Source organism: Dreissena polymorpha, chromosome 1 (assembly GCF_020536995.1).
Source record: "Dreissena polymorpha isolate Duluth1 chromosome 1, UMN_Dpol_1.0, whole genome shotgun sequence".
NCBI lineage: Eukaryota > Metazoa > Mollusca > Bivalvia > Myida > Dreissenidae > Dreissena > Dreissena polymorpha.
In genome coordinates this window covers 159,798,999-159,821,402 of record NC_068355.1, presented here as the reverse complement: position 1 = coordinate 159,821,402, position 22,404 = coordinate 159,798,999, and the positions used below count along the sequence as shown (strand labels likewise).

Below are 22,404 nucleotides of genomic sequence, written 5' to 3'. Positions count from 1 at the left end.
TTTTTTATAATTTAGGTGATTTATTTTGTATTATGAACTTAAACTTATGCACTGTTTTCGAGAAATAAAAGAAAATGATACTGCTTTTCCTAATATAATACTTAAAGGGGCCGTCCAACAGATTTTGGCATGTATTAAAGCTTGTCATTAACTGCTTTAAATGCTTTATATTGATAAAATTAAACATTTGAAATTAAAATCTCCAGGAAAAAATAAGAATACAATTTAAAACAAGAAGAAAAAAACGTTAATCTCCACAGGGCTCGAACCACGGCTCCTAGAGTCATGGAAGCTTGGGGTAAAATGTCTCCCGACTTTACCACTCGACCATCCACGCTTATGTCACATGCGCGTTTTTTTTAGCAATCCTCGTAGTTTCCCAAAATATCGATTCGCGTCGAATGACGCTTTAATCTATCGGACAGTCCCTTTAAACTAAAACATGTTCATCCTACCAAATCTGGAAGGATTTTCTTGTGATGGCAGAGATTGTTTGTGAGAGCAGGGTACGACAACTCTGCGTGGAGATTGTTTAAGAAATAATATTTTTCTATCATGGTCTGTATAAGAAATAATCGACGGGTAACCGTTGGTTATTGCGGTATTAACCAACGGTATGGAGTTCCGATGCATAGGAATTACGCCCTCGTGGTTTAATTCCTACGCATCGGAACTCCATACCGTTGGTTATTACCGCAATAACTTACGGTTACCCGTCGATTATTTCTTAAATAACCCACACTTGATTTCCTTCTTTGTCTATAGAAAACAAGTCGCGTGCCGTGTTAGAATTATTAACAAGTTTTTGTTGCTATTCTAATCGTATACAGAATAAAATCGCGCTCGCGTTTGAGCCTTAATTTGCTCCCCCGATCAAATGTAATTGAAGAGTTAAAGGTACTGTCCAACATATTAAAGTGTCGTTCGACGCGAATCTACAAATATTTGAATGAAATAGTGAGTTACATCATTAAACGAATATTTAACTACAAATATAAATGAAAAATTGCTGTATATATAAAAATGCAAGATGTTGTATAGTTCATTGTAACCCATAAACGTTAAATCGATTAAGTGAGCCTACGATTGATGTATAAAGTTCAATGATTGGACAATAATAATTACAGCTACCAATGAAAAGGTGTTTTACGAGTTGAAACAAAGCGTAAACAAGGGCCAATTAAAGTGAAAATCGTAGTGTGAAAAAGTACACACGAAGTCCAAAGTGTGAGGTATTTCAAGTCACTATATCATCGAATCCAACAGATTTGTAGCATTTGATTCCCCTTTCATCCTTATTTTGCTTTAACTGGAACTGTTTACAGAATACTTACGCACCCCTGCTTTTCGATCCATATGGGAGTTTAGAATGGTAACCGTTCGTACCATAACTAGTTGCAAGAATTCAACTCTCAGTTTTATAACCCAAAGACATAGAATAAACAGATTGGAAACTTCGCGCCTAATCGGACTATCTCCAGTGCCCTAGATAAGCTGCGTATCTGCGTCTTTCACCCTATTAAAATGTTTAAAAACGCAATGAAATACAATATCATGCGTATTGAAAACGCAAACAATTTGACTTTTACACAAATTCCTAAAATTAAATGCGTACAATACAATAGCTTCAATCAAACATTCTTTGCTCATTTTTCGGCATATCCTCTTTGCAATTATTATCGTAATGCGACGTCGCTTTTATTCAGCAAGCTTCTGGATGAAGGAGCAGGAAAACAGTCAAAGTAATTCAATTGCTCTGCGGACTAGATTTCATAGCTAATTACAGCATCTGACCAAATTATTAACGACATACATGCATTTTCAATCTGATTTAATCCGCCCCTCATTGTGCATGTATTTGTACAGCGTCTGTTCTTTCAGTTTCTATAACGATGCGGAATAAAAATGTCTAAGAGAGGTCGAAAAACATCTGCGCTTGTTGCGCCAAAATATCAATTGATCGCAAAATTTTTGAACCAAGAAAGCAAGAGCCATTAAGTGACAAATCATTCGTATTATTGATTTTTTAAGTTTAAAGTTTATATTATGGACAGTTTCAAGAATTAAAGATGTTATGAAACATCAGTTTATTAAAGTTAATTATAATAGTTTGCAGTTTTATTAAATTAATACAAGTGTGCAGCTTCAACCGAAGTTATCTGAATCTGAATGGATACATTGAAGTGGCCAAGATTGGCTTTTATTCAATGGGGAAAGCAGCAATGATTTTAAGGTATGAAGTTTTATAACTCATTTCACCCTATTTCAAGACCAAAATCACCCTATTTTTTAAAATCAATTAGTGAAAACCCTATTTCCCAAATAATTATCTGGGGCACTGTATCTCGCAGCGGGATCACATGGTCAAGTAACTGATAAGACCACTTAGGATGAGCAGAGGATTAATTCCACAAATCATTCAGATGAAGTAAAACTAAGGTCACTTCCAACAGCCTTGCTGTGGGGCTAGCTCTTTAGCGCCGTGGTTAAAGTGTCTGACTACCACTCTGGAGGTCGTGGGTTCAATCCCGTCCTGAGCTCAGTATTTTCACAATAATGGCGACGAGGCAAAAAAATACTGACAATGCGGGAATCGGTCTGAGCTGTTTAATGGTTTCTGGTAGGGCCATGCGGATGCAAGACATGCTATAGCGGGCATGTCTGGGCCTTGAAACATTAAAAGGGGGAGGAGTGTAGTAAAAGTAAGGTCACTTCCAACAGCCTTGCTGTGGGGCTAGCTCTTTAGCGACATGGTTAACGTGTCTGACTACCACTCTGGAGGTCGTGGGTTCAATCCCCGGCCTGAGCTCAGTATTTTAACAATATGGAGGAGTCCGGAGATAACTGATATATTACAATTGCGATAAGATAGCGACGCGTCACAGTGTTTTTTTCCTTCTTTTGATGGGTCCGGTAAACGGACCCGTTCCCAATGACACACGGACCTGTTCCCAAAATGAACCGGACCCGTCCCAATTTCCGGATATTTTTTATTTTTTTTTAACCTCAATTGGGAATTTTTTAGTCCCATTTTGGAAAAATATATACTTTTTTACATTGGGGATGGGGCCGGATACCGGCCCTGATTTTTAACAAAAAAAAACATTGTAAGCACTTTCATGTGCACTTGAATGCCGTAAGAGGGTAGTTTATTGTGTTTTTTCTTTATACTTGATTGTTGATTTAATTTACAATAAAGAGAATTGAATCAGTAGGATTCATAATGCACATCTTGTATTTAGCAATTTTAAAGGGTATAATAGTGCAACTAATTACAACACCATCTGTTTTCTGATAGCATGTTGTTGTTTGTGAAAGACTTTGAATAAAAGTTTATGTTGCGTTTCTGTGTCATTTAAAACTGACAAAAGTTAAACAAAGTCATTAAAATACCATTCTTAAATTGGTACAATTCACAACTTAATTTTTCCCAATTGGAGGAATTCACGACTCGTTTTTTCCCAACTAGGTGATTTCACGACGCGAAAAATTCCCAATGGCATGGGTATCGGACCCGTTCCCAATTGGGTGAAAAAAAGCACTGCGTCAGAAGCAATGGCAACGATTATCGAGCAAAGTTATGCAAAAATGGCGCTATAAAAAAGGCTATAACTTGGTCAATAATGATCAGATTTTTATAAAAGAAAGTTTCATAGAAAAATGAGTAATTATGCTTTTATAAAATCTCAATTTTATTTATCTACAATAAGAATTCATAATGCTGTGATTGTTAAAGAAATAGCGCTATAAGAATTTCCAAATTGCAGCGAGAATGCCGTTGAATAGTTTATTTGAAAGGCTTTTGCTGATAAAATATTCTTGTATAAATTTTTATTTCAAACCTATAAAACCTTATAAAATAATATTATTTCAAAACAGATAGATATATGACAAAGACCTAAAATACACCGTTTGCCGATGTCGGTTAAATAAATTACTTTCATGAATTATTTTCAGGCGATTTTCACATGTTTTGTTGTTAAAATGATTGTTTCAAGTTGAGATTTATTGAATTGTTATAAATATAATGTTTAATATGCTTTCGTGTATTTATTTTGTGTGTGTGTAAACAAGTGCTAATTATCGGCGAAAAATTTGCCGATTCAGCCGCTTATATTATGTCTTTGAAGAGACTTATTACTTTCAACTTTTTACAAACAATTCACGCATGTTTTGTTGTGTTTTTTTTTTTATAGCCACAACATCAAGCAGATTGTATTTTAATTTATACATATTAAAGATTCTCGCGAAATTATTTGCCGCTAATTGTTTGTAATTGGTCTCAATTGGACGACTGAATTGGTACAACTCAGGGTTCGACACTAAGGCACGTCCGACAGACATTGTCTAGTAAGATCGGTGGTCGGGCTAGAAAAACTGTGGGCTAGCTTGTCTGACTGGTCGTACATACAAAATCTATACTGATTCATATAACTATAACTAACCGAAAACCTTTTTCTCTTGATGTGTAAAATAAATATTGTATCCATTATTTACATCAGAACAAAACTAGCGTATATAAATAAACGCGGAGCATTCACATGATTCATCGCTATTTAGACGCGAAGGAGAGCTTCCCACAGAAATAGCTTGTTTCCATTGGTTGTCATGAATATTAACCCTTTGCATGATGGGAAATTTGTAGTCTGCTAAAATGTTGTCTGCTGAATTTTTAAAATTAGCATTTTCTTCAGTTTTTTTCAAAGAATACTATCAGAATAGCAAACAGGGGATCCAGATGAGACGCCACGTTCTGTGGCGTCTCATCTGGATCCAAACTGTTTGCAAAGACCTTCAAAATTCGGTTCCAGCACTGAAAGAGTTAATGATTTTCTACAGTGTCATAGAACTTTACATTATGTTTTTACGACTTCTATCAAAAATCGGTATCGTCGATGTAAACATTTTGGCGACCGCGTAGCAGACGAGAGAATGTAATTTAAAGAATGGCTTTGTTCAAGGTTGGATTTTCGTCCGACAAATAAGTTAATAAAGAAGAATCCGACGGTAAAACTGACACAGATTATGATGGAAAAGGGCCTTGGAGCTGTGGTAGCATGGAGCACAGCGGTCAAGGAGGCTAGAATTTGATAACGTTTAATAAATGTCACCTGCTGTACAGACATCATTTGTTTAACTGGTGATAAACAGTGAAATTACAACAAACAATTTATGTTGTTAAATAGTTTTATATTATTTTTTACTCTGTGCATCAAAGAACTTTCTTGTGTTCACTATTTATTTTCTGATAAAACCTGATTAAACAGTTACACGACACAATTCTGTTTATTTGCTATGTCATTTATGGTCTGGTAGACATCAGATTCGGGCTAGTACATTTTAAGAGGAGCTGGTCCGATGGTCTGGCTGTAAAAAAAGTTAATGTCGAACCCTTCAACTATTTTCAAAAAGCATAGCATATTATGATATTTTTGATACGCCTTCCATTATTTTTCATGTTCTAACTGAAATCAGAGATAAAAAAAATGTTGTTTGGATATCAATTAAATTTTGTGAGCTGGAATTATGTCACGTAAAGAAGATCCGAACTTTATATCATGGGTGAGTGATATTGATCTTGACGATCTTTTAGGTGATTATACAGAAAATGAAAAGAATGTGAATACATTATATCTAGTGTTTCTAAGTGTAGTTCAAGTGTTGAGAAATGTTCTGACATTTATGTTTGTCCAGAGTGTTTTCAGGAATGCAAGACTGCGGCAGGGTTCCTAGTAATAAGAAAACCTTGTTAGTTTCAAAAGGTCCATTCAGCTATTAGTGCTGTCTTCAGTATAATACTTGAAAGTGAACAACTTAGTAGTCAGGAGAACAATTAATTTAATATTTAGCTCTGCTGTTTTCGGAGAAAACCCGAGGTATTGTCATAGCCAGCTCGACATCCGCCGTCCGCGTCGTGCTAAAACCTTTACATTTTGTTAAGGTTTTGAAGATTGGCTCTTAAATCAAAGTGCTTCAACCTACAACTTTGAAACTTCACATGTAGCTGCACCTTGATGAGTTCTACATGCCACACCCATTTTTGGGTCACTAGGTCAAAGGTCAATGTCACTGTGACCTCTAAACAAAAGAAAGAACAAAATTCTGACAAGCTTTCATTTATTAAGAACTGCACCCGAAGCCGAGCGTGGCACCCGTTATGCGATGCTCTTGTTTATATTATAATGAGCATGTGCAGTAATAAATTTGTACGAGATAGATATGAGCCTTGTTCTGAGAAAACTGCAAAAAAGAACCAAAACATGTTTGCCAGCAATCGTGCATCACAGGGGAAAAGAGCTTAAAGTTATACCAACATTGTATATGGCCAAATCCTTTAAATTAAATGTCTTCATCTAGGTTTTTTTTATTTATACCTAGATTAACATCTCACCTAGCATAAAAATCTTGCTTCAACAATTTGGGATGAGAAATAGGAAATTTATTCAAAAAGAAACAAGCCACTTTGGCGACAGGTGTGAAAAATGATTGAATGAAATAACAGTATAAAATTGTACCAATTGTACAAAAGCAAAATCCTTTTAAATGCCTTATTTTCATTTTTTTTTTTTTTACTCGTACCTAGATTAACATCTCACCTAGCATAACAATCATACTTAATCAATCTGGGATGAGAAATGAAGAAATTAAAAAAAAAATCGTTTGGGCATTTCAATTTTTCAAAAATTACCGAAAATGGCCAAATCCAGTTTTCTCTTTCAATTTCCGATAAATTAATAATTAATAATAATAATTAACTACCAAAACCTGAAGCATTATCAACAAAGAAAATAAAAACTTATTTTTATTTACACTAAAAATATTCAATATGTCTTTTTGCGGAGACCCTCTTTCACCCCCTACGTAAAGTTCGTAACGTTGCGCTATCAGCCATATATTGCTCTGCAAACTGCCAATCAAGCGCTAAAAACACTAAATAACACATTAAGATTGTGAATAACAATATTAGAATAATACAAACTTACCAGATCATGCCCAGAATACCCTACGACAACAAATATTTATGCCCCCTTCGAAGAAGAGGGGGTATATTGTTTTGCACATGTCTGTCGCCAGTGTCGGTTGGTCCGTCCGTCCACCAGATGGTTTCCGGATGATAACTCACTGAATGCTTAGGGCTAGGATCATGAAACTTCATGGGTACATTGATCATGACTGGCAGATGACCCCTATTGATTTTCAGGTCACTAGGTCAAAGGTCAAGGTCACAGTGACTCAAAACAGCAAAACTGTACGGTTTCCAGATGATAACTCAAGAACGCTTAAGCCTAGGATCATGGAACTTCATAGGTACATTGAAAATGACTGGCAGATGACCCCTATTGGTTTTCAGGTCACTAGTTCAAAGGTCAAGGTCACAGTGACTCGAAATAGTAAAATGGTTTCCAGATGATAACTGAAGAACGCTTACGCCTAGGATCATGAAACTTCATAGGTACATTGATCATGACTGGCAGATGACCCCTATTGATTTTCAAGTCACTAGGTCAAAGGTGAAGGTCACAGTGACTCGAAACAGTAAAATGGTTTCCGGATGATAACTCAAGAACGCTTACGCCTAGGATCATAAAACTTCATAGGTACATTGATAATGACTGGCAGATGACCCCTATTGATTTTCAGGTCACTAGGTCAAAGGTCAAGGTCACAGTGACTCGAAACAGTAAAATGGTTTCCGAATGATAACTTGGAAGTGCTTTGGCAGATTTCATTGAAACTTGGTATGAGTATATATATGGATAAGAAGATGATGCACGCCAAATGGCATTGTACAATATCTGTTAATAACGGAGTTATGGCCCTTTGTATCTTGAAAAAATGCTTTTTTTGTCTGGAGCCATATCTTGGAAATGCTTTGGCGGAATTCATTAAAACTTGGTATATATGGATAAGAGGATGATGCATGCCAAAGGTACATTGATCATGACTGGCAGATGACCCCTATTGATTTTCAGGTCACTATGTCAAAGGTCAAGGTCACACTGACACAAAATGTATTCACACAATGGCTGCCACTACAACTGACAGCAAATATGGGGAGCATGCATCTTTTACAAACAGCCCTTGTTACCATTAATTACGAAGAATAATTGATTGCTTTGTAACAAACTGGCTGACAGTAGCTGGAACAGGGAAGAATGTTCAGGTACACCGGCATGTCCAAAATCAATGTCTCGTGACTCTGGCTGAGTCACGCCCGTCGCGATATTTTATTGAATAAAGCTATAGCAGAGAAGAAGATTCCAATCTGTTTATTCTAGGTCTTTGTATAGCCCAGAGATTTCTGAGAGTTGAAATGCGCCATCTATTGTCCAAAGGTGCAAACTGTGATCACCACTGCAAAGGCTAAGGAACACTGTAATCCATATAAACGGACTCCCAGAGCCTTTGCGCTGATAATTTTTGCTATGGTGGCTCAGAGAGTGCATAATTATGCACCCATTCATAAACGCAATTGCAGTTCTGGCGTCTTTCGTTACCAGTTAAGGAAAGCGATGAATAAACTTCAAAAACATATTAAATTTACCTGAATGGCAGCCTACTAACGTTACCCTTTGCATGCAAACTAAAAATCGCGACAATGTTTCAACACACTATTCTTGCTGACATTTTCATTATAAATTTGGAACAGTGTCAGTGTAAATATTCCATATCTGTTCGACTGGTTATCAACTTGGGTTACATCATGATGTGCAAAAGATTGGTGTTCCAATATGGTGGATAGAGCGTATGAAAGAATAACAAAGTAAAAAAAAAAATTTCTTCCTTTAATGGTACCATATGCATGAGTTTGTGCTTTAGACAGGTAAACGTTGATAAGTTTTTGCAGTATCTGTGTTCCTTAGCCCTTGCAGTGGTTATCAAATTGTGCACCTTAGGGCAATAGACAGTGCATGGCAACTCTCAGTAACCCTTTGGGCTATAAAGCTGAGAGTTGAATTATTGCAACTAAGGAACACTGACACAGACACGGACATGAACAAAAGTCAGAAAACATATAGTTATTATGGTTAGACAGTTGTTATTCCATATTATTCCATAATGTTGCACTCTTGATCTAAGTCGAATAGAGGAAACTTACATGCACAATTTTAAAATATTTTCTAACATTTTATTGACCCAATGCTGTATAACCCCTTTGGTTAATGGTATTTAATATTCTTTTATTTAAAAAAGCAATTCCTACAAGAATTTTTTTAGTATTTATGTTATTGATCAAATGTCCTGTTTTGCAACATGTACTTATTCATGTTTACATGATATCTTTTGTCAATTTAATTTTTTTATCATGCCTTCATTTAACATAGGTTATGCTTTCTCTTTCATTATCTTCTTTACTTAAAATTCATATTTTAAATGATTATTATTTTTATACAACTAATAACCTTTACACGGTTTTAGATAATATAATGTTACACTTTTATTGTTATTCAATAAACAAGAAATACATGTATATAAGAAAAAAGGGAGACTCTTTTTATGCTCCCCGAAATATTTCGGGGAGCATATAGTTGTTATGCTCCCCGAAATATTTCGGGGAGCATATAATTGCCAGTTTTTAGTTCCTTACTTCCTTATATCCTTACTTCCTTCAGTCACACTTTTGTTATCGTTTCTCATAGCACCTTCAATACTATACTGATCTCTTTCATATTTGGCATGTAGGTACCTTGCATGGACCTCTACCTTTTGATGAGGTTTGAGATCACTGGGGTCAAGGTCAAGGTCACCTAGGCTAATAATATACTTTTTCCGTCACACTTTTTTTACCGTTTCTCATAGCTGCTTCAATACTTTACCGATCTCTTTCATATTTGGTATGTAGGTACCTTGCATGGACCTCTACCGTTTAATGAGATTTGAGGTCACTGGGGTCAAGGTCACCAAGGCTAATAATATACTTTTTCCGTCACACTTTTGTTACAGTTTATCATAGCATATTCAATACTTTACCGATCTCTTTCATATTTGGTATGAAGGTACCTTGCATGGACCTCTACCTTTTGATGAGGTTTGAGGTCACCGGGGTCAAGGTCACGAGGCTAATAATAGATTTTTCCATCACACTTTTTTTACAGTTTCTCATTGCACCTTCAATACTCTATCGATCTCTTTCATATTTGGCATGTTGGTACCTTGCATGGGACCTCTACCTTTTGATGAGGTTTGAGGTCAATGGGGTCAAGGTCACAGAGGCTAATAATAGATTTTTCCGTCACACTTTTGTTACAGTTTCTCATTGCACCTTCAATACTTTACCGATCTCTTTCATATTTGGCATGTATGTACCTTGCATGGACCTCTACCTTTTGATGAGGTTTGAGGTCACTGGGGTCAAGGTCACCGAGGCTAATAATAGATTCACACTTTTTTAACAGTTTCTCATAGCACCTTCAATTCTTTACTGATCTCTTTCATATTTGCCACGTAGGTACCTTGCATGGACCTCTCCCTTTTGATTAGGTTTGAGGTCACTGGAGTCAAGGTCACCCAGGCCAATAATAGATTTTTTTAGGTTGTTATTAACGCATAGATTGACAAAGCGCATCATCAGGGAGCATCCATCAGTTTCACTGATATTCTTGTTAAAGCTGTTAGGAAATTGTATTTATCCTTATGATAGCATGAACCAACAGGGGAGGCAACTCTTAAAGTCACAAATTGGCAGTGTACAAAAAGTGGTACTTTATTATGCTCCCCCCCAAAAAAATTTGGGGGGGAGCATATAGTCGCCGCTGCGCCTTTCCGTGTGTCCGTCCGTGTGTCCGTCCGTGCACAATTTTTTTTCGGGCTATTTCTCAGCAACTAATGACCGGAATTCAATTAAACTTTATGGGAAGCTTCACTACCAAGAGGAGATGTGCATATTCAGGGCTTTTTTTCCTGACTTTGTGAAGCGGCCCTGGCCCCTCACTTTGTGAAAAAATGAGTCGCGAACTTGTCAAAATTGTGAAAAATTGAGTCGCGAACTTTTCAAAATTGTGAAAAATTGAGTCGCGAACTTCTTAAAATTGTGAAAAAACGAGTCGCGAACTTCTTTAAATTGTGAAATTCAAAGTTCAATGCATTAGCATAGCTAAAGCATGTTAAACACTTGAATATTATCAAAATTTCCTTAAATAATGCAATAAAGGCATATTTTCCTTCTATGAATACTGTATTTGATACAATAACAACACATATACATATATCTGATTTGCAAAAAATTATTCATGTACCAAATGCAACTAAAATACCTGGTCCCAACAATTCTTTACCACAGGAATAACATTTATAAACATAGAACATTTCAAGGGCACATAACTCAGACATGTTCTGGACTTTACAGCTTTAGAACTCTGTTCTTTTTACTCTTGAAAATGTCAATAATTCTCTCAAAATCTGAAGAGGAAAATTCCTTCTTCATGATAATTTTCATGTTCTGTGAGCCTGACCCTTGCCAGTGTATGATGATCTCCCTGGGAGGTTGTCATTTGATCTGAAACATTAGGTATACATTGAAAAAAAGTACTTTTGTAAGAAATGTAAACAAGTTATTTTATTTTTCACATTTTTTCACAAAGCATAAATAGACTACATACAAAGTTTGAATCATGAATATGTGTCATGAATATGCATTTAAATGAAAAAAATATATATGAAAAAACCACATTATTACATGTACTAACTTTAACCAAGTTTTCCAATCGTAAACAGATACGAATAACAAGTCTCGGTCATCAATACTAGGGGACGTTTTGACTAGGGGCCGTTTTGACTAGCTTCCATCAATACATAAGCCGCGGCAGATACTTTCACTTTTATCAAATGACTTTCCTTATAATGTTATCAATGTGCATGTTTCAAATCTTACCCTTCTGTAGAAAGCTTTTGTTTCTTTACTGTTATCCCAAATTTAAATAAATCGGGATTATTTTGCGTTTTTTAGCTCATCTATTTTTTGAAAAAAAATTATGAGCTATTGTCATCACCTTGGCGTCGGCGTTGGCGTTGGCGTTGGCGTTGGCGTTGGCGTCGGCGTCCGGTTAAGTTTTGCGTTTAGGTCCACTTTTCTCAGAAAGTATCAATGCTATTGCATTCAAACTTGGTACACTTACTTACTATCATGAGGGGACTAGGCAGGCAAAGTTAGATAACTCTGGCGTGCATTTTGACAGAATTATGTGCCCTTTTTGTACTTAAAAAATTGCAAATTTTGGTTAAGTTTTGCGTTTAGTTCCACTTTTCTCAGTAAGTATCAATGCTATTGCATTCAAACTTGGTACACTTACTTACTATCATGAGGGGACTGGGCAGGCAAAGTTAGATAACTCTGGCATGCATTTTGACAGAATTATGTGCCCTTTTTATACTTAGAAAATTGACAATTTTGGTTAAGTTTTGTGTTTAGGTCCATTTTATTCCTTAAGCATCAAAGCTATTGCTTTCATACTTGCAACACTTACTAACTATCATAAGGGGACTGTGCAGGCAAAGTAATGTAACTCTGACTGGCATTTTGACAGAATTATGTGCCCTTTTTATACTTAGAAAATTGAAAATTTGATTAAGTTTTGTGTTTAGGTCCACTTTATTCCTACAGTATCAAAGCTATTGCTTTCATACTTGCAAGATTTATGAACTATCATAAGGGGACGGTGCAGGCAAAGTTATGTAACTCTGACTGGCATTTGGACGGAATTATGGGCCCTTTATACTTAGAAAATTGAAAATTTGGTTAAGATTTATGTTTTGGTCACTTTACCCCTAAAGTATCATAGATATTGCTTTCATACTTGGAACACTCACAAACTATCATAAGGGTACAGTAAAAGGACAAGTTGCATAACTCTGGTTGTCATTGTTACGGAATTATGGCCCTTTTTTGACTTAGTAACTTTTAATATATGGTTAAATTTTGTGTTTCGATCCACTCGAAGTATCAAGGCTATTGCTTTCAAACTTCAAATACTTACATGCTATCATGAGGTTACTGTACCTGGCAACTTGAATTTTACTTTGACCTTTGAATGACCTTGACTCTCAAGGTCAAATTATTAAATTTTGCTAAAATTGCCATAACTTCTTTATTTATGATTAGATTTGATTGATACTTTGATGAAACTACTCTTACCTGACATACCACAATAGACTTCACCCAAACCATCCCCCGTGCCCTCCCCCCCCTCCCCCCCCTCCCCCCCCCCCCCCCTAATTTTTTTTTTTTTTTTTTTTTTTTTATAAGATCATCTCACAAATGACCACCACACCCTCACACTATACCCCCACCCCACCCCCCCCCCCCCACCCCCCCCCCCAAATTTTTTTTTTGATTTTTTTTTTTTTTTTTTTTTTTTTTTTTTTTAAGATCATCTCACAAATTATCACCACACCCTCACACTATACCCCCCCCCCCCCCCCCCCCCCCCCCGATTTTTTTTTTTTTTTTTTTTTTTTTTTCGCTTTTTTGGAAGATAATGTAATAAATGTCCACAACCCCACACTATACACCCCTCTTCACTCCACTCCTCCCTCCTTTGTGATTGAAAATGAGAGTCCCTTCACCTTTAAAAAGAAAATAGATGAGCGGTCTGCACCCGCAAGGCGGTGCTCTTGTTTTTAATTTTCTTCGTGTAGTAGAGAGCGTTCGGCGTCGCCATTTTTTATAGTGACGTTGCTGGGCAGAGCTTTTACTATTTACGCCGGTTTCACCGGTTACACAACACTTTAAAATCGATTAAAACAAACAAACATCGGTAACGCGAGTCGACAGTTTTTCGCGAATTCGGAATTAAAAACGAGGTTATGAAACTTATATTTCTGTTCCGAAATGGCCGTTTTTGACAGTTTTGAGCACAAAAAGTCCGTTTTTCACGATTTAAAACGGCCGTTTTTGTAAATATTCACGGCCATGTCAGGTTTGTGAATTGGCCGTGTCAAAATTGTGAAATGTCCGTCCACGGCCAATCGCAAAGAAGGAAAAAAAGCCCTGATATTATCAGGGGATTCTGGTCGGATGATTTTTCACAGAGTTATGGCCCTTTGAATTTTTCCATTAACTGTACATATTCAGGGCTCAGCCTAGGTTCAAACTTGATGGAGAAGTGACTTCTCTCTGAGCTGAAATTAGGGAGAAGTGAGGCCACTAGAAGGAGAAGTGATTTCTGTTCGGCGTTTAATAAAATCTTCGCTTGTTTAATACCCCTCATTACACCAAGCCTTAGTATCATCATCAATGACAAACAAATACTATTTTCAAATTCAATAAATCCTTACATATTAAGTCACATAAATCAATTCATACAAATAAAACTTGTGATTTCCATGAGCATCATAAAAATAAACAGTACTTTAATAATGCAATGACAATCCAAACCCTATTTACATCATAATGTATCAATACATGATAATTAGTCAGTGATTTTTTTCACCCAATTGGGAACAGGTCCGGTACCAATGCCATTGGGAATTCTTCGCGTCATGAAATCACCAAATTGTGGTAAAAACGAGTCTTAACAAAACACAATCTTAATGCATGGGACCAAAGACCTATAGATTACATATAGTATATCTATTACTGTTTATCCGAATTGTATACATATCCGAAATATGTACACTTGAGAATGCCTTACCTGTTCATTTAATAATCCAAATTTTCCTTGTTGTTATCTGGTTTAACAAACCTTATTACACGTACATGTTTGTTAAATCCAGTTAAATCTTTCTCCATTATTGAATCACCATTAGTCTACTTGTAATTTGAATCGCCAGCTTTGAATTGAACGCGGTTTAATGTTACAATACATCTGCCATGTGCAATGTCAAAGGTCATAAGTCATGACGTAGCAATTTTATTCTACTCGGAAAATTTATATCTAATCAAGGAAATGTGTTTTCTCAATGTCTATTGTGTAGTATTAGGACTTGTCAGTATAAAAATGAACTGTGATTCCAGTTTATATAAGATGGGTGTTACTCGTAATTATCGGTGGATTAACAAACTGACAAAACTCGCTGGACTTTTACAGTAGTGGATCTACGTAATTAATAGACCTTTGATCATTTTTGTTTTTCTTTAATAATTTTTCCGACTTTCTTTAACCGGCACGGTCTGCCAAAAACATGTAATTATCGAATGGTCAATCAATTATCACGTAGTCATTAGACAACTTACAGCACGCGCAAAGAGGTTGCGGGATATAAAATAAAGTCGTTTACGTATGGATACGGTAGATAAAATTATGGAAATTAGCACTACAGTTTGCACGGGTGGGTTGTTAGTTTTCGTTTATATGGTTATGAATTAATGTCTGACCAAATAAATTGCACATCGACTGGATAATTAGTGTTTAAGAGTTTTGAAACACGAAACAACTTAACAGTAGAACATACTAGAATAAATCGTATTCCTATTTACTGTTGGGAATGTGTTGCGCGTGTAAACTTTTTTGAGCGTAAATACATGTCTATAACGACGTCATTTCAGCGCTCAGGTAAACTATTGCATATGTATATACAATCCGCGCGTTCTCATTGGTAACTATCGATGTTAATGTACCGCTTAACTCCGCCTGCAAGGCGTGTACTAATTGGGCTTGCAGAACAGAGAACTATCCAAACTGTCGGCGAAATGACACTCGCTATGATCTTTTGATCTAAACCGTTATTGTTTGGAGTGAATGCCCATGTATGCTAGTTGCCTAGATAAGCTTTCACAGCAGTCGATCTTTTGCTGTGATAATAAACTGATAACATAACAAGCGTCATCGGTGACTTTATGACATGTGAAAATAGAGAATTTTTAGATGAAAAAGTTGAGAGAAAAAAAACGTCGATGTTGTAAAAAAGAAGGCGAAGTCAACTTCTCCTTCATGTAATTTAAGGGCGACATTATTATGTCCCGGGCGAAGATGTCTCTCACGTCGCCCTCACGGCCGAGCCCTGCTTATTGTGCAATACTTGTCCAGGCTATTTCTGAGCAACTAATGACTGGAATTCAATGAAACTTTATGGGAAGCTTCACTACCAAGAGGAGATGTGCATATAATGAGCCATTTCTGGTCGGATGATTTTTCACAGAGTTATGGCCCTTTGAAATCTCCATTGTACATATAGTGCAATTCTTGTCCGGGCTATTTCTCAGCAACTTTTTACGGGAATTCAATGAAACTTTATGGGAAGCTTCACTACCAACAGGAGATGTGCATATTATCAGCTGATTATGGTTGGATGATTTTTCACAGAGTTATGGCCCTTTGAAATTTTCTATAAACTTTACATATAGTGCAATTCTTGTGGGCTATTTCTCCCCAACTACTGACTGGACTTAAATGAAGCTTTATGGGAAGCTTAACAACCTTGAAGAGATGCACATGTTATTAGTGGGTTCTTGTTAGATGAGTTATGGCCCTTTGAAATGTTTAAGTTGCTAAACCATCCATTGTATTATTTTGTCCAAAGTTATGCCCCTCAAGACGTTTCCTTTAATCGTTATATATAGTGCAATATTGTGACAAAAAAAAACTTTCAGGAGCATCACCCGTCTCCAACGGTTTCTTGTTTTATCACATGCTATACCCTGTCTCCAATGTAATACAATCATTACATATTTTTTTTTTTTTATTACACATGTGTAATACAACATTTTAAAGCATTTTCATTGGCTTAGTTTTAGTTTATTGACCAATCGCATTTTTTATTTTGCTGAAATTATTTATATGAAATATATATAGTGGAGCTATCCTACTCACCCCGGCGTCGGCGTTAGCGTCTGCGTGCAAATGTTAAAGTTTTCGTACTACCCCAAATATTTTCTTTGTCCCTTCACATATTGCTTTCATATTTTGCATACTTGTTTACCAACATGACCCCAACCTATAAACAAGAGCAGACAATTCTATCAAGCATTTTGTCATAATTATGGCCCCTTTTCCACGTAGAATATGCAGCAAATGTTAAATTTTTCGTACTATCCCATTTATTTTCATTGTCCCTTCACATATTGCTTTCATATTTTGCATACTTGTTTACCAACATGACCCCAACCTATAAACAAGAGCAGACAATTCTATCAAGCATTTTGTCATAATTATGGCCCCTTTTCCACGTAGAATATGCAGCAAATGTTAAAGTTTTCGTACTATCCCATTTATTTTCATTGTCCCTTGACATATTGCTTTTATATTTTGCATACTTGTTTACCAACATCACCCCAACCTATAAACAAGACCAGACAACTCTATCAAGCATTTTGTCATAATTATTGCCCCTTTTATACTTAGAATATGCAGATTATCGATAAATCTATGTTAAAGTTTGCGTACTACCCCAAATATTTCATATATCCTTTGACATATGCTTTTATATGTTGCATACTTGTTTACCAACATGACCCCAACCTATAAACAAGAGCAGACCACTGTGTCAAGCATTTTTACATAATTATGGCCCCTTTTACACTTAGATAATTGAACATTTTGCTTAAATTGCCATAACTTCTTTATTTATTATCACATTTTATTATTACTTTGACAAAACAACACTTACCTGAATGCCACAATGGATTCCACCCAAACAATACCCCACCCCCCTACCAGAATCCCTTCCCCCCCCAAACCTCACCCCCCCCTCCAATTTTTTTTTTAAACATCATTTTATCAATTACCACACCCCACATTATACCCCCCTCTCAACCCCCCCACCCCTGAAATTTTTTTTTTCCTTTTTTTATTTTTGAAAGATCGTCTAATAAATTAACAAAACCGCACATTATACCTCCTCTCAACCCCCCGCCCCCTCCCCCTCCCCCCAAGCAAAATATTTTTTTTCCTTTTTTTTATTTTTGAAAGATCTCGAATAGTCAAGCGCGCTGTCCTCTGACAGCTCTTGTTCTATGTGTAATCTGCAATTTTACATTGTGTGTTTACGCAAATACGCACCTTATCTGTAGCTCTGTTTAATATAAAATGCAAATAATTTATAAAATATTCCCTTTGAATCAGTATGTTGCTTTATCTGAAAATAACAATATTACTTCATTGAATTCTTTAAAAGTTATAACAAAAATTTAAATGTTTTCCAATCAAATGATTCACGACACATATAACAGATTGATAGGAAGATATGAAAAAATCAAGGTTGCTAGGTTGCCCGCCTAAAATGGTCATGTTAGTATGGAAGTCCTTGACATCTCAATTTATTAGCCTTTGGGTGTTGTAAAGACATGAAATATTTAATGAAATGTCTCAAAGTGTAGATTTTTTCATTTAGTAATTTTTGGCTGAGAAGAACTTGTGGCTGAATAAAGAGAAAAAGGGCTATATGCTTGTTGAAAAAAATGTAAACATCATTATATTTGAATTTTCTGATCATAAGTGGTATTTTTAGTGAATAAGGGAGTTTCAAGAATAAACAATATAATTATAAATGTTTTGGTGAAGTGCATGTCATCCAGTATTATCATAGCACCAGATTTGGTCTGAAAAAACAATAACATTGTTTAAAGTTCATACCCCTTGTTGCTAAAAAAAATCATGAAAAATAGAATTTATAGAGTAGCCTATTAAAACAACCATAAAATGTTTTATTAGACCCTAGATATTATCTCTGCACTTAGTTGTCATCAATTACTTATGTATTAAAAAAAATATTGTTTCATGCTACTGATGGTACCAGTTTTTTGACAGAAAATTTATTACATTATTTTAAAATGCGTAACCCCCTGTTGCCAAAAAATTGATAAAAAATACAATTTTCAAAGAAATCCATTAAAACAAAAAGAAAATGTCTTCTTAAATCTTAAATACTATTCCTGCAAGCATTTTACATCAATTATTTATGTTTGAAAAAATCTTTGGTTCATGCTACAAGTAGGCCTAACAATTAAAGTACGATTTTTAAATTACTTAAACCTGCTGGAGGTGATAACCTTGAGTTTAAACAGAACCAGATGTAGTCCACAGTTTCTCCAATGATTTTTATCTTTGGTGGAAAATCTATGACATTAAATATAAACATATAAATTTAAAATTTAAGTGCTGGTATATTGTGTCATGAGTTTTATCATTTTTCCCTGAGGCTGGATTTTGACTGATTGTTTTGATAAGACAAAACGGTTGACATCTTGGCTGAATACAGCTATAAAAGTTACATTTTTTGTCATTTCTTGTGTACATGTACATGTAGTCACTGAGTATAACAAAATGCGGGACATAACAAACATTGTGGCGTAAGACTTAGCTTTAGTTTCATTTTTGGACATTTCATTTGATTTACCACGCTTACCTACACTTTTGATGAATTGCATGACTGATTCAAATGTCTTGTTTATTATATATCAAGGGAAAAAATTCTGATTAATGACAACTGTTTGAGACACAGTGTAGTAATATTTCTTTCTTTTCTTATTTATTGTTATAGTGCATTTATTTTCATTTTGAATAATGAATTAAGCAGCTAAACCATGACAAATTTAAGTGGCTGTTTTATAAATACATTACCAGGAAACATATTGTATAAGCCCTGCATCAATTATGTACCTATCTTTGCTCCTTTATACAACTAGTAAAATGTAAAATGCAATTAAAACTTGAGTATTTTTTCCTGCTGCTTACAAAAAATGTGAGTGAAAATTATGTGGAAAAAAATGTATGCCTTACATTATAATAAGTGTTTTTACCATATTCTTATTTTGTTTGCAATCAAATTTTCCTTTTTAATGTTTACAATTATCTCAAGTCCACAAGCCCACTGGTAGCAACAGCTTGTTGGGAAAAACACGAGTCTTTTAAACTGGCTATTTGTCTGAATAGAAACAGTTTTATCTTTGTATCAATAAACCATGAATATTAACATTAAATTTGGGTTACAGTGCCCCAGATAATTATTTCGGTAATAGGGTTTTCACCCACTGATTTTGAAAAATAGGGTGATTTCATTCTTGGAATAGGGTGAAATGAGTTATAAGATGCATACAGTAAAACCATTGCTGCTTTACTTCTGTTGAAGCTGCACACAATTGTATTGATTCAATAAAACTGTAAACTAATATAATTAACTTTAATAAACTGATGTTTCATAACATCTTTAATCCTTGAAACTGTCAATAATATAAACTTTAAACTTAAAAAAAATCGATAACACGAATGATTAGGCACTTATTGACTCTTGCTTTCTTGGTTCGATAAAGTTAGCGATCGACACATATTTTGGCGCAACAATTGCGGACGTCTTTCTCTTAGACATTTTTATTACGCATCGTATTAGAAACTGAAAGTACAGACACTTAACAAATATTTGCACAATGAACGACGGATTAAGTCAGATTGAAAACGCATGTATGTCGTCGTAAATAATTTTGTCAGCCGCTTTATTTAACTATGGAAAAACAAAAAATCTAGTCCGCAGAGTGTTTAAATAGCTTTGACTGTTTTATTGCCCCGTCATCCAGGCGCTTGCTGAATAAAAGCGTCGCCGCGTAACGAAAATAATCACAAAAAATACCGAAAATGAGCAAAGTTTTTTCGATCAAAGCTATTGTATCGTACGCATCAAATAAGACGAATGTGCGTAAAAGGCAAATCAGGTGTGTTTTCAATACGCATGATATTGTATTTCTTTGCGTTTTTAAACATTTTAATAGGGTGAAAGACGCAGATACGCAGCTTATCTGGGGCACTGGGTTACAATGATTCACACACAAGATATTTATACATGCATGTCAATCAGAAAATTAACGTTGAATATGAGGAATTCTCTATTTGTAAACAAGTACAATATTCCTGTTTATAATATGGGTTGTATTATGGGAACACTTTGGGGGGTGGGGGTAGAAAAATATATGTGCTATAATTTTGACAGTTTGAATTGGATCATCATGAAACTTGGTGCTTGAAATTGTGGGCATATTCTTGGGTAATCTCAGATTGCCTGAGTCTCTTCTGAATTATGGCCCTTGAAAAAAATGGAACGCAAACAACCAAATACATACATGTATGTATTATTTCTCTGAAATTAAAGCACAGAAACTGTTTCAATCAGGTGTTGATCACAGGTCATTATCTTTCAATTGCATTGACTGTCTTTGAGCAGTCTGTTCAGGTTTTATGCTGTTTGCTTCTCATCAGTATCTATGGGTTGGATATGAAGCCTTTAAAACTTGAATATAGTAAGAAAGGTCTTGAATTAAATTAAACTTTCTAAGGGACTACAAATGCGTAAAAATAGGTATCTAAGTGGAAAAGCGTTACTATACAACATATCTAAAAAAAACCACTAGACACACTGGGCATGAAGAGTGTAAACTATTAGCGCTTATCCAATTATAAAATATTTCATTACAATTGATTCAATGGGTTGTTGTGTACGAACAATAAATTGAAGCCCTATGAAAATTTGGCTTGCAACATTTAATTATGAGATTGAAGCATTGACTAATAAAACAATTAGTTAAGTAAGCCTTGTCGTCTGGTAATACCAATATAACTGAACTTGAGGGACTTATTGATCTAATTGTTTCAGGGGCGAAGAGCCACTGCCAGGTAAAGTATTGAAGAGGGCAAGTATGGACCGGGATTCAGGGTACATAATGTTGGGACCAGCAGATATAAAAATGGAACCAATCGATATCAAAGTGGAACCAGTCGATATCAAACAGGAAATGGATCCAGACAGGTGTTTAACTAACTCATATCTCATATAATGCAATAATATTTAATTAAATAAAGGATATTTTTATAGTAGCCACCAAACTTTTTTATAACACTGATAATGCATGTTTTGAACTATATAATGGTATATGAATATTATGATAATTCAAATATATGTGCAAGTTAAAACACATTAAGGGGACTTGTTAACTAATTTCCATTTTTAGCTCATCTATTTTTTGAAAAAAAATTATGAGCTATTGTCATCACCTTGGCGTCGGCGTCCGGTTAAGTTTTGCGTTTAGGTCCACTTTTCTCAGAAAGTATCAATGCTATTGCATTCAAACTTGGTACACTTACTTACTATCATGAGGGGACTGGGCAGGCAAAGTTAGATAACTCTGGCGTGCATTTCGACAGAATTATGTGCCCTTTTTATACTTAGAAAATTGAAAATTTTGGTTAAGTTTTGTGTTTAGGTCCATTTTTAGCTCATCTATTTAAAAAAAAAAAAAAGAGCTATTGTCAACACCTTGGCGTCGGCGTCCGGTTAAGTTTTGTGTTTAGGTCCACTTTTCTCAGAAAGTATCAATGCTATTGCATTCAAACTTGGTACACTTACTTACTATAATGAGGGGACTGGGCAGGCAAAGTTAGATAACTCTGGCGTGCATTTTGACAGAATTATGTGCCCTTTTTATACTTAGAAAATTGAAAATTTTGGTTAAGTTTTGTGTTTACGTCCATTTTTAGCTCACCT

General features: G+C 35.3%; 1 protein-coding gene across 2 annotated transcripts in view; it reads left to right on the top strand.

Moving 5' to 3' along the window:
- The first annotated feature begins 1,115 nt into the window (after window positions 1-1,115).
- The window catches only part of LOC127858140 (uncharacterized), a 55,552-nt gene continuing 34,263 nt past the window's right edge, over window positions 1,116-22,404 (top strand). The window contains exons 1-2 of one of the 2 annotated variants that reach the window (XM_052395107.1): window positions 1,116-1,232; window positions 21,517-21,669. In XM_052395107.1, coding sequence (XP_052251067.1) covers window positions 21,560-21,669 — 110 coding nt within the window. In that variant the 5' untranslated portion in view covers window positions 1,116-1,232; window positions 21,517-21,559. Of the gene's footprint in view, window positions 1,233-13,646; window positions 13,801-21,516; window positions 21,670-22,404 lie in introns of those variants that run through there. The other variant, XM_052395111.1, reaches the window with a different exon arrangement.